The sequence below is a fragment of the Ambystoma mexicanum genome, chromosome 2p (assembly GCF_040938575.1).
Source record: "Ambystoma mexicanum isolate Mex_15411 chromosome 2p, UKY_AmexF1_1, whole genome shotgun sequence".
Taxonomy (NCBI): Eukaryota; Metazoa; Chordata; class Amphibia; order Caudata; family Ambystomatidae; genus Ambystoma; species Ambystoma mexicanum.
In genome coordinates this window covers 15,552,814-15,565,408 of record NC_090923.1, presented here as the reverse complement: position 1 = coordinate 15,565,408, position 12,595 = coordinate 15,552,814, and the positions used below count along the sequence as shown (strand labels likewise).

At 46.4% G+C, this 12,595-nt stretch overlaps 1 protein-coding gene across 3 annotated transcripts in view; it reads left to right on the top strand.

Annotated features, from left to right (window-relative positions):
• LOC138566143 (zinc finger protein 773-like) overlaps positions 1 to 12,595 on the top strand; it is a 225,801-nt gene that overhangs the window by 121,732 nt on the left and 91,474 nt on the right. Inside the window, exons 8-9 of one of the 3 annotated variants that reach the window (XM_069643152.1) lie at positions 3,358 to 3,471; positions 3,572 to 3,667. In XM_069643152.1, coding sequence (XP_069499253.1) covers positions 3,358 to 3,467 — 110 coding nt within the window. In that variant the 3' untranslated portion in view covers positions 3,468 to 3,471; positions 3,572 to 3,667. Of the gene's footprint in view, positions 1 to 3,357; positions 3,668 to 12,595 lie in introns of those variants that run through there. The other 2 variants (XM_069643153.1, XM_069643150.1) reach the window with 2 other exon arrangements.

Genomic DNA, 12,595 nt, shown 5'->3' with positions numbered 1-12,595 from the left:
GACCTATGAGGGGGCACCTCTGGCCTTTGGTTATGGCCAGGTTTTACTGCTGGGCTGTAAATAATTCAGGTGGCTGGCTGTGGCCATGTGAGCTGCGGGGGAACATGAATGCTTGAAGCGGCTCCAGCCGAATTGGAGAAGGTGAGACGGTGTAGCTCGGGCCTTTGCTTTCTCTGGCAGGCTTCAATGGGAAGGGAGGGGAAGTGACCTTGGATATGCCCACGATGATACTCTTCTCGTATGCTGCAAATTATATTGAAAACAAAGGGATTCATATAATGCTTATTGATTTTCTAAAGGGTTACACGTCTACATCGTTTGCACATTTTATATAGTCATTTCAAATATGTTAACTATACCAACGTTTCTATTAATCACTATAGGGTGAGTATATGCAAAAAATAGCAGCTCTTGCATTATGTGGTAAACACAATACGTGAGGTAGCATTAGGGTTGGTGGAGCACGAAGGAACAACAGACCAATATGGTTGACAGCAGTAATACATGTTAAACTCATACATTCACACTTGATTGCATTCTATGTATCTCTTTAAGCAATTTACATGAGCTCACAATACTGTCGCGCTTGTGTTCCCTTGCACTCTAGCAGCATCAGGGTAGTCATGGCATAAGGACTTGGTATCACTCTCTTTACATTACCCCTAGAGAAGCACATAGTAGGAGGCCAGGGGCACTGGGTGTTTGTACATAACTGAGGAGGTTTGGGTATCTTGACCATTTTGTCAAATAATACCACATTCTTCTATTCTTACAGTGTTTGTAGATTTTGGCAAGGGGGTCGTGCAGAAGGAATATTGTGATGCAATATATATATATATATAACAGTTTCTTGGTATAGGATTGAGGCTTTTGTTTCATCGGGGACGATTTACGGTTATTTTCCAAGCCAGCCCCGCTGCCCTGGTCACGCTGAGGATAATGATACACTGCGGAAGGTGAATGATACAATGTTTGCTCTAACACTAGCTCATGTCCGACTCTCCGTGGGAACGGGCTCTCAGTGGATCTGCCAGAGAGCGGAGGCGACAGGGGTAGGCGAGGACTCTCTGAAGGTGGGGGCCGTGCTGCAGCGCACGAGGAATCGTGTTTTAAGATGGCGTTCTGGTTTTCAAAATGGTTTCCAGGACCTAGCCTAATACAGTACGTTTGGTCAATGTGTCAGCCAGTGGTCCACCCACCACCTGGGCCCTGGTGGCAGGGGGTCCCCTGACGGGTCATGGACGCCACAAGGAGGGGGACAGCAGGGGAGGGGGGTCCCTTGGACCTGTCCTCCCATACACTATCCTCCCGAGACTTCATCTATAAAATGCAGGACATCCTGTCCTTCCTCTCAGCTTCTGCGGTCTCACCCCCCACGCTGCCCTCTTCCTTTGTACCCCCAGCAGCCAGCCCCCACTCCCTTCTCTGCCTTTCCTCTCATCTCCCCTGAAGAGGTTCCAAGACATGTCTGATCTATGAAAACCTCTTCTAAACAGGCTCTTCCCTGTTCTTCCAAAACCATCAAGGACCACATTCACACCCTTGCCCCAGCCTTGACTGACTTCTGCAACCACTCGTTTGCCTCTGGGACCTTCCCTTCCACCCTGAAGCACTCTCTTGTGCACCCCCTACGCGAGAAACCCTCTGTCAACCCCTCTCTTTCGGTTAACTATCGCCCATTCGCTATCACTCCTTTCCTGGACAAACTCCTGGAAAAGCTCACCATCTCCCAGCGTAATCTGTTGGCTGTCTACATGACCATCAGTCTGGCTTCAGAGCAGCCAGAAGCATGGAAAACTGCTCTCCTGAACATCCGTGAAGACCTGCTCTCTAACCTTGATTCTAATCCCCACTCTGTCCTCATCCTACTTGATCTCTCATCTGCCTTTGATACGGTCAACCATGCCATCCTGCTCAACTGACTCCGTGATAACCTGGGTATCACCAATCAGGCTTTGGCCTGGCTGACTTCTTTCCTCTCTGGAAGACCCTCCCAGGTCCAACGTGGGTCCTTCCTTTCCTCTATCTCACTCTCGACTTGCGGTGTTCCCCAGGGGTCTAACCTCACTCCCTGGCTTTTCAACCAATACCTGGCTCCCCTCGCCCACTGCATTGCTGCTCTCTGCTCCAACTTTCAGTGCTATGCTGATGACACTCGGCTCGTTTTCAGGCTTCCCTCTGCCACCTCATCGCCCTCTCTCATCTCTGACTGTCTGCAATCTAGGAGTGGTGTGCCGCCAATGACCTCTGCTTTAATGCCAGTAAGACAGAGATCCTCCTTATCGGCACTCCTGCACCTTCCTTTCCTGTCACTCTCTGGCTGGCCTCCCTTGGCCCTCTCCCTGCCCCCACCTGTGAGGCTAAGAACCTCATCTTCAACTCCACACTCTCCTTTTCTCTACACATCTCCATGACGTCTCCAAGAAGTCAAACTACCAATTGCACCTCAACAGAGGTATTCTTCCTTTCCTCTCTTTCCCACAGAAGCTCACTGTCTCTAGAGCTCTGGTTCTCACTAGGCCGGACTACTGCAACAGCCTCTTTCTAAATGTGCCTGCTAACACTCTCCGCCATGTGCAATCCATCCAGAATAGGACTGCAAGACTTATCCTTGGTCTCAAGCCCAGGGATCGTATCTCTGCAGCCCTCAACTCTCTTCATTGGCTCCCTATGGCTGCAAGGATTAAGTTCAAGACCCTTTGCATTGTCCACAAGGCCTTCTGGGTCCGCAATACCTTCAACTCTCCCTTTGGAAATATCTTCCTACTCTAGCACTTTGCTCCTCCACCTCCAACTCCCTCAGGGTCAGTCACTTCTCAGAGCAACGAGTTGGTGGTAGATCTCTTTCTTCGGCTGGGGCCTCCCTCTGGAACAGCCTCCCTGCCTCTCTGAAACTTGAGGAGAACCATCTTTGGTTCCGGAGACAAAGGCACCAGAGAGTACAATTAGACTCTCTGTACGTTTTTGAGCAACAGTCAAGTGTGGCATGGATTTCAAAGCAGGCTTACCTGTCGTGTGTGCATTCGCCTTCACAGAATCGCTTTACCCGTGGCTTTTTCCTTGGTTGAATACTGGTGTAAGCCAAATGTCATTTGTTGACATCTATGTCCACACTTGATTGTTGCTCAAAAACGTACAGAGAGTCTAATTGTACTTTCTGGTGCCCTTGTCTCCCACACAGAGCCTTTCATTGACACGCGAGCGGTTTAAAATATCTAACCCAATATATAACAATGCAAGACAGCTTTGGGGATCATTATGGCCAAGTAAGTGTTACTCCCTGCCACTTAAATGCTTGAAAGAAACGCAAATCAGGTGAAACCTGTGAAATTGAAAGGCTTTTCGCATTTCTTTTAGATTCCATGATGCATTATGGGACATGTAGTATCCGGAATACCATAGAAACTCGGTACACCACTGAAATTTCTCTGCAGGACTTGAAACAAAAATCCCTGCCTTACACATAAAGTGGTAAATATGATTGATTCATATATCAAAATGTAACTATTGTTGGTTCAATATGTTACTTGTTTCAGCAAAAATCTAAATATATTTACGTATTGATTTACAGCTTGAATTCTTAAGACGGACTGGTCTGCCGCCTCAATTAAATTGATTCATGCAATCGCTTTGCCCATCACACCAAAAGAAATCACTTTTAAGGTTAGCAACCTGGCTACTTGTTTTGTATGCACACAAACACCACCATCACCGTTTTTATCATGTTTGAGTAAAACAATTTTTATTTATTTTTTTAGGTCACTACACTGACATATAGGCGCCATGTTGCCAGTGTAACGTGTTTCTTTAACCTATCGCGTCCTGAAGACGGGGTGTTGGACTTTACTGATGAGCTTTAAACTGCAACAGTGTTGTCCTTCTCCCTAGAAACATATTCAAATGTTGACGCTATTATACCATGTTGTTGTATAATTGAAAATGCGATCAAAATACACCAATACTAACATCACGCAAATTGTACATTGCAAATGTTTTGGTGTCTGCTTCTTCCGCCCATTTGTGTTTCTACAAATAACGAACGCTGGAAATAGGTTTTTTATGTTGTTTTACCATGTTGTTTGATATAATAATTAAAATATGCTAAACACATTTCTTTGTCTATGGTGGGAGATATCCTATGAAATTCCTACTGTGAGATAAATTTCTGACAAGAAGCCACCTTTCGGTGTGTTAGAGGTGGGTAGCTAGTGGTATATGTACGTTTTTTTCTGATGGGCCTAGATCTCTGCCCATCCCGCTGCATACCTGCACTGCCTCCTGGTAACCCTTGCACTTGGGTCTGTATCTGCAACCCTACAGTCCACTTACTTATTGACACCAGTTGCCTGCACTAATTTCTTGCACTTGCCACCTCCAGGCCGTACTACCTGCTGTTTTGATCACATGTTCAGCACTTTTCCATTCCTCCCCTGCCCCTTGCATTTTCCCCCTTCTCTCTACCCTGCACTTGCACGTTCTCATTGTCATTGGGCCTCGTAAGATTGTTGTTGTTGTCCTCCCTTGTACCCAACCCTTGCCTCGTCGCAACCTAAAACACTTGTGTATGGGCGCAATATAAATAAAATATCATATAAATGGAGGAATGTAACTCTTTGGAGCAATTGTTTTCTACGCCAAGCTCTCCACTGAATTTGGGGCACCTTGGCTCCATTTCACGTACTACCCAAGTTGGCTATGAATCGCCACTAATATTAGGAGATTTGGAGGGACAAGACTCTTTTGGCAGTGCGCTTATCTTGTGACTTCTTAGAGATAACAACGCAAATGGCAAGTCAGAAAAAAACACACTTGGCAAGGATAAGTGACTTTGATATTGGGAGGAGTCTGTGGCTTAACTCCACTGAAGAAACTGTATCACGAAAAAATTAGGAGTCTGGGCATCCCGGACAAGGCATGATTGTAGAACCGCTCCTGATAATGAGGCATTGAACAGTACAGGTTTGCAAGCAGCATCAGCCAACAGCCCTGTGCGAACTGAAAGCCCCCCCTGTTAGGGCAGGGGGAAGACAGAGACTTGCCCATGATTCTTCCTCTGTCTTCTGGCAAGTCAAGCAATGACTGTCTTTAGAAGAAGAGAAGAACTGGACAAAAATACCTGGATGGCTGTCCTGCTGGAAGATTGTAAGTTGATGAGGGTCCAGTACAAGAATTTAAACGCGGGGAATAAAGGGCCTTTAGAGAAATCAGATTTACCCCTGCAAACCCACGTTAAACAACCTAAAGATGGAGTCCCCATGAGGAATACTCAACCAAATGAGCAAGGGCTGATGTCAATAATAGAGAACTATTGGGCCAGGAGAACCTGGATAATGGCCCTAAGGAGGTGGCATATGCAAACTAAGGTGATTGTATTCCGCCGAAAGAGGGAGAGGCAATAAGCTCTCTGACGGTACTACGCCCGCCAAAAGAGAGCAATCAAACCTCTAATCAGAGGCCCAAATGTCCCCCTATTAAATCATGTGCGATGTTTGAAAAACATCAAAGAACTACTGTTCCTTATTCGAAGATTAAGCGAATATTCGAGTGGTACAGAGATCAAAGTCTGATGGGTCAAGGGCATTCTTGAGGAGCTTAAAGACATCTGCCGTCAAAGTCTCCAAATCAATGTTGCCTGAGGGAGTTCAAAGGGGATTGAGCAGGCTGAAGTACGATGATGGACCTAATCTGGCCCTCGCTCCTGCTGATCTGGAGGAAGCACAAGAAAACCAGGATGCGACACCACCAGAGTAGCTATGTCTAAGTGACCTGCTAGAAGTAAGGACCATTTACGAAGAGTACGAGGCCCTAGCCGATTCGGTGAAGATGGAGCCCGGTGGCATCAGGTTCGGAGAGGAACCATTGTGAATGAGGTGGCTCCTTCCCCCACCCCAACCCCACGCAGAGGGGTGGATGGACGGAGAGAGCATACCCTGAGTTTCCAGACGTTAGAAGAAAAGAGATTGGCCTTGATCTGGAGCGCTCATTCAAAAACCAGGGATAAAATAAAGCCCAAGGCTCCAAAGCAAATAATGCCACCAAATACCTCAAGCAAGCATCGACCAAGGCAGCATAAGGTGAACTTATTCACATTGGAGGGATTGCTGCCAATGGACTACAACTTAATCCTTAGCCGAAGAAATGTTCTGTTGCACCACATTCCGAGAATGAGATATATTCATTTAGAAGACATTCGTGTGGTGCAATTTTGTGAATGAAAAACCCTTGGACTGGGTAATCTTCCATTTCAACTCGCCCCTAGTGAAGTTTAACCATATGGAAGTTGGCTCAGACTTGCTACACCTAGGATTCGAATTAAGAGATCAAAAAGAGATGAACAGAGAACCTCATGAGGATGATAGCTTTTGCCTACAGGCGGACCAGGTAAAGGAGGTGAGTCGTCACTTGGTCAACGCAGATAAGAAATTGGGTCAGGAGTCCATCACACTGGCAAGCAAAAAGTATGAACGGTTAAGAGTTACAGTCAAATGCACAAAAGGTCAACGACAACAATTAACAGAGCCCCACGACATTAGACCATCGTGAGCGGCAAGACAAGATTGGTCATGGCTAGCGTTTTGCTGGCCGCTCCCAGAGATAACTAATGCCAGGCAGAGGAAAAAAGGCCATGGACCACAGATGGGATGCTGGAACGCTTGAGGATTTGTTCAACAATGAGGATCTTGCATTGGGCTCATACAACATCATATGTCTCCAAGAGACATGGCCAAGATCTAAGCCAATATGCCACTTGAAACACACCCAAAAAGGACTGGCCAGAAGACCGTATTCTGTCCTGCTGTCACTAATAAGAATGGGAAAGGGGTTTGTAGTGCGAGAAGTATTAAACCCTAAACTTTTTTACCAAATATTGATTTTTGGGGAGAAAGAAGATGGTGAAGGTTTGATGCTATTTGTGAAACTCAATCTATACAGGAATATGGCTACGTGTAGGGAAGACATTGATTCTGTAATGAGCCGGATGGATGAGATAAACACAACCATGGAAGAACCACACATTATTATCTGTAGGGATCTGAATGTGAAATATCTAGATGCACAAAGAACTTATTGAATGAGAACACACTTCTCAAGAGAGTCGCATTATGGCTCCAACAATCATCTGTCCGAGGCTTACACATGTTAAATGGTAAATTAGGGAGACATCCCCATATGCTGTACTTAGCCTAGGGGAGAACAAAGAGCCTGTCAGGTTTACTGCTTCGTCTCGACTAATGTCCGGTACTTAGTCGACCTATTCCATGTGATCCTGATGTCAACTAGTGACCACAACCTACTAGAAATAAGGTGCAAGCTAGTCAAGATCAGAGTAACAAAATAGGGATTGCCTTACTGCCACAGGTTCTTCAGGCTAAATATAATGGAACAACAAAAATGACCGTGGGCGAAATGAGATCAGAACATCTGTACACATTTAAACAATATCAGGTCTTGTCAAAACATATATATATTTATTTATAAACAATTTACACAAATATTTATTGTTCTCAACATCCCCATTTAAACACCACCATTCATTCCATCATTCATTCACACTCTCACTATACATGTCAATATTCCACACTTGTGGTACTCAGACCACCTAGAACCAATATATTAACATAAATTTCAACACCTCTTGGTGATTACAGTAAGTGTTAATACAAAAACAAATAGCATCCTGCTTATTTGCTGTAACTCAACATATGTTTCGGTCGTCACAATAGGCCCCTAATTTAAGCCGGTAAATATAAGCGACCTTCTTCAGGAGACTGATGGTTCTGTTGCAACCACTCCGAAATGTCAAAAGGTGGAGAATGTCATCAAACCTCAATCTACAAACAAACAATATACATAACATCAGAATTCCGATCTCTTATTTGTTTAGACACAGATATATCTTGTGTGTATATCTCAGTTTATGTGTATACAGATTGGCACTCACCTCCACGGGAAATAATGGAGACGCGTGTCAACGATGGACTAAATCCTGCAGTGGTGCTAGATAACTCTGCGCCTATACTGCAACGTAAGAGGAGGACAAAGCATCTTAGTAAGCCTGCCCTATAAACAATACACCATTGTATAAATGGTCTGGACACACTGTCTTACCTGATCAAAGATTCAGGTATGGGGGTGTCTTGCATCTTTAGTCAATAAATCCAAAGAGGAAAAATCCCTGTTCTCGCCTGAAATGCAACACAGAGACTCAATACTCAAATATTTTCATCCGCGCAGTGAGAAAAAACTGGGGTACCAGATTAGAACATTTCTGGACTCGGCCACATGAGGTGAGGCGAATTGATAGGAAAGCTTGTGAAATCATGATTGAGCTGCTAATAACGAATCTGGGGATGGTTGTGAACAAACTGCGAGTTCAAGATCGGTAAGATACGCAGCCAAATACAAGTTATTGCAACAACTTGCCAAGGAGGAGAGCAATTAACCAGCTACCTGTGTACCTTTCCAAGTTTCCCTCGGCTCACTGTCGAGATCTGTTCATGAGATTTCGGTTGAACATTCTCCCAACTAGGGAAGTCAAATCTCTTAATAGGTAGATCCCTGAAAAGCACACTAATTGTAGATATTGTGTAGTAATTGGTGCCACTGAATCGTTACAATTTTTGGTGGTTGCTTGTAGGTCCTTAACAGAGGTGAGAACGCGATACCTGGAACCTTTCATTAAGGAGGTTGACATTATCGGCACAGGATTGGTGGGACATGTTTTTAATTGGGGACAAGCCGAGCTCGATTCTTGCAGCTATGAAATTCTTGGATCAAGTCTTAAATGGGCAGAGGGCAGATGTTGATGATAACATGGGTTTGCTTTAAGTGAATGTATCTCAATGGTTAAAGGTGGAAAGACAATGTATCATATCATGTTTTATCTGGTTTTTGTAATGTAAAAGATTTGTAATAAACCAGACATGAAAACATGACAGGGGGAATGTCTCCCATCCCCCCTATCCTCTCTCCCTTGCTTTCATGGAAGGGCATGCACAGACAAATTACTTGGTATAATTCGGATGACACTAACCTGGATCAAATGGCAGCGACTGGGGAATATGAGAAATCCCCCCGGCTGCCCTGCTCATCTCCCCTCTGAAAGGGGACTGGAGTGAAACAGGGCACCCATGGAAAACCTCTGGGGCAGGAAACCCTGATGACAGGAACCAGGAAGGGTTCAGTCGTCTGTATCTTCTAGGCGTTGCAGGCATGACCCGAAGTGACCCGTGAGGAGCTGCAGGCAGTTGGGTCTGGGAAGAGAGCAAAGAGGAAAGTGTAAACTTAAAAGTATGCAAGAAGGAAATGGCTCTAGCAGAACACTTTGTACCTTCAAGTAGCTCTGGTAGGTATCTGTGAGGAAATGAGGTAGTAGATCCTCCTGACATGAACTGATGCAGTAAAAGACAGATTAGAGCGAGCCTGTGAGGACATAAGACGATGATCAGTAAATGGATGGAAGAGAGTTTTCACACCTGATCTGGAGACTGTATGTTTTCTAGTCGGTGTTGCATGTCACCCCTGTAGGGGGACATGGTATATTCCAAGTTTGTTGTTGTGGTCACGTGGGCAACCATGTGACCAAGTTAATAAAGTGAACGAGCCGTTTCCGGCTCGTCAGTCCAGACCAACGAGACTCCGTGGTGTGTGTGTGTTTTGTTAGCGCCATGCTGGCGCCTCACCATGTGTGCTGGCCCAAGGACGGGGCCCAGCTCCAGGACGGTGCCCCTGCTGGGCAACACTGTCCCTGTGTGTTCCCCTGACCCTGTGAGTCGGGCCAGGGTGGTGACCCCGGCCTGGGTGCCCCCCAGAGCCATGTGCAGAACTCCGGTGTCCCCGGAGCGGGTGGGATGAACCCCCACCCCTAATCTAGCGGCGTAATCGCCGCACCTGTGTGTGCACCGTCCGGGTGCCACCCGACCCGAGTATGGGGCTGCCCGGTGATCCTGTATGAATTCTGGAGGATTGCTGTATGAATTCTGGAAGGTAATGTAAGGGAAATGACTCGATAAGGAAATTCGTTCCATGGGAGAACTCTTCCATGCTGGGAGAAGGAATGAGAGTTATGAGAGTTGAGCGGGGACTCAACTGTAGAGTAGACTGGATTGGGATGCTTCCTACCTCGATGTATTCGAAGAATAAGACAATGTGTTGGCTGCCGAGGACGGAGGCGAAGTAACGCTTCCATTTGTTCAGTGCTGCAGGGACTCAGATGGAACACCGGTGGAGGAGCAGCTACGGGACGGGAGACTGGGAGCGCAACAGCTGAAAATATAGTAGAAGCAAAGGGTTAAAGAGTATTCAGTGAACCAGAAACTGTAGCGCGGATAAACGTTACACTCATGGAGCGTCTCTGAAAAGAGTAGCGATGAGCAGTGTCTTGACTCCAAGGTGTTGATTTTCTGTTTCCAGAGGCTGCAGCGGTGCAGTCAGGTGATCGGCTTGAACATCAGGAAGCTACGTAGCTGAGCGTCCTATTCTGGACTCCATCTTGGGATAGGCAAGTATAATAGTGTAATGCAGCATCTTACGCCGCCACCAGGACCAATGCTGATAAGGAGATGTGACGCTTGCTCTAATTAATTTTACCCCATGGTAGACTTTGCTTCCTGTCTTGTGGATATGGGTCCCAGACCCTTGAGATTCTCTCCTGGTAGTGTAACAGACCTGGCTCACCAACCTGCCAAGTACTGAAACTGTGACGATTACTTCTTATCTTCCCTTCTTGTGGGTGCGGCCACCAGACTCGTCTTGATATACTTTCTCTCTCTGCCAGACCTGGTTCACTCCCCTGCTAGGTACTGCGACTATGAAGATAACTATCGATGTTCTTCGTTCTTGGGTGTGGGTGCCAGACCCAGCTTTCATGGTTTTTCAAACCCTTCCAAAACCCCACCAAGTGTCCCGGCAACCCAGGTACCTGTTTGGGTCTTGCTGATGCTCTCCCGGTGGTGTGCAGCTTGTTCAGGTCTCAGCTTCTGTCCTAGGCTTCACTCGCCTTTGCGTATGCTGTGGTGGCTTTGCAACACTTTGCTTCTTTCTGTCAACGTGTTGGTCCTTGACCCCATCTGCAAGAGACCTTTGGGTTCTGGAGGCCATCTTCTGTAATCCTCCGGCTCGTCTGCTCTTGACGAACGGAGTGGGAGCTCTTTAGCAGGCCGGTAAGTGTCCTGGACGCTGTCTTTAGATTCCTGTGCTTTCGAGCTCTCACGATTGTGGTTCCTGCATGGAGTGCTTCTCAATCTTCTGGTTTTCCCTCTTCTCTTTTGTATTGGCCTTGGCCAATCGGGATTTGTGAAACACTTGACTGCCCAATGGTGTATTGGGGAATGTGCTTCATGCCTCTGCATCTTCTCCTCATCCCAGTATTTCCCTGAGAGTTCTCTCTAAGATAGTCCTGACTCTTCGTAGTCCCAGTACCCCTACTATAGAACTCCCTTGGGTTGACTATGTTCTTCCTCGTCCCAGTACTGTTGTTATTATGTACGTTGCACATATACATGGGATGAGAAGGTGAATGAGGGTTTCGTGACAGGGACTGGATTGGAGTATACCGCATTCTCCTTGGATGGTTCTTCCTACTCCCATGAGATCCGCCCTCCCCCATGAGTTCCTCCTGTTGAATACCACCACTAGGGGGACTATCAGGTAGCGCCTCACCTCCCTGACCTCATGGGAACGGGCTCCCCTAGGGTAGAAGCGACGACATCCCGGCATTCGTCACATTGGTCGTGTTGTGCTGGGGGAGGGTGGTTGGGGAGGGAAGTGGAGGAGAATAGTAGAGAGGAGACAAGCTAGTTATTGTGACCTCAATGGTGCTATTTGTTTTGGTTGTAACTAACATTAAACAAACGTTATTGTGTAGAATTGCAATGTCAACTCTGGTGATTTCTAAGCAGAAATGTGCTACCATCTGGATCACCAGGGGTTGACAGAATAACACAATGGCTGCATACTTTGACACGCTCTAACACACTCTTGTGTACCATTTGAATGATTGCCCACCCAAGACAGACAACGTGCAAAACTGCTTTAAAAGGGCACCCAGCCATTGACTCCATATTGTTGTGCCTACAGTGGCACAGCCACACCGTTCTGGAGTGCAGTTAGTGAGTTTGTGAAATGAGACTCGCTGTCCCACGCATCTAAGACTGGGGCCTACAAACAAAATTAAAATGAACCCTGCTGTTCCTCCATGTATCGTGTAGAGATATAACTGTGGGCCAAGACAAGAAAACCAAAGGGTGGACCGAGAGACTCCCCCTGGCCACTGAAAAAGGCAAGTGGGCGGCCCTAAAGGCGAAGGCATCTGTTCAGATGTTTGGACCCAGAACACATCAGATGGTGGGTAGCAAAGCACATCCCTCGACTAGGTGGCACAGTCAGTAAAGGAATGGAGCTCGCGGTGATGTGACCCTGCGTGACCTCGCTTATCTGTATAATACCACATGCATACTGAGTAAATGACATCCTAAAGTTGCCTATAGTACACACTAGCGTATTGTTACTTGTAATAGTCAGCATGATTTTCTGTGTATACCTTGCATTGATCACAGCCTAAATAAAAACATCTCAGTTGCTCTGGACAATGCTT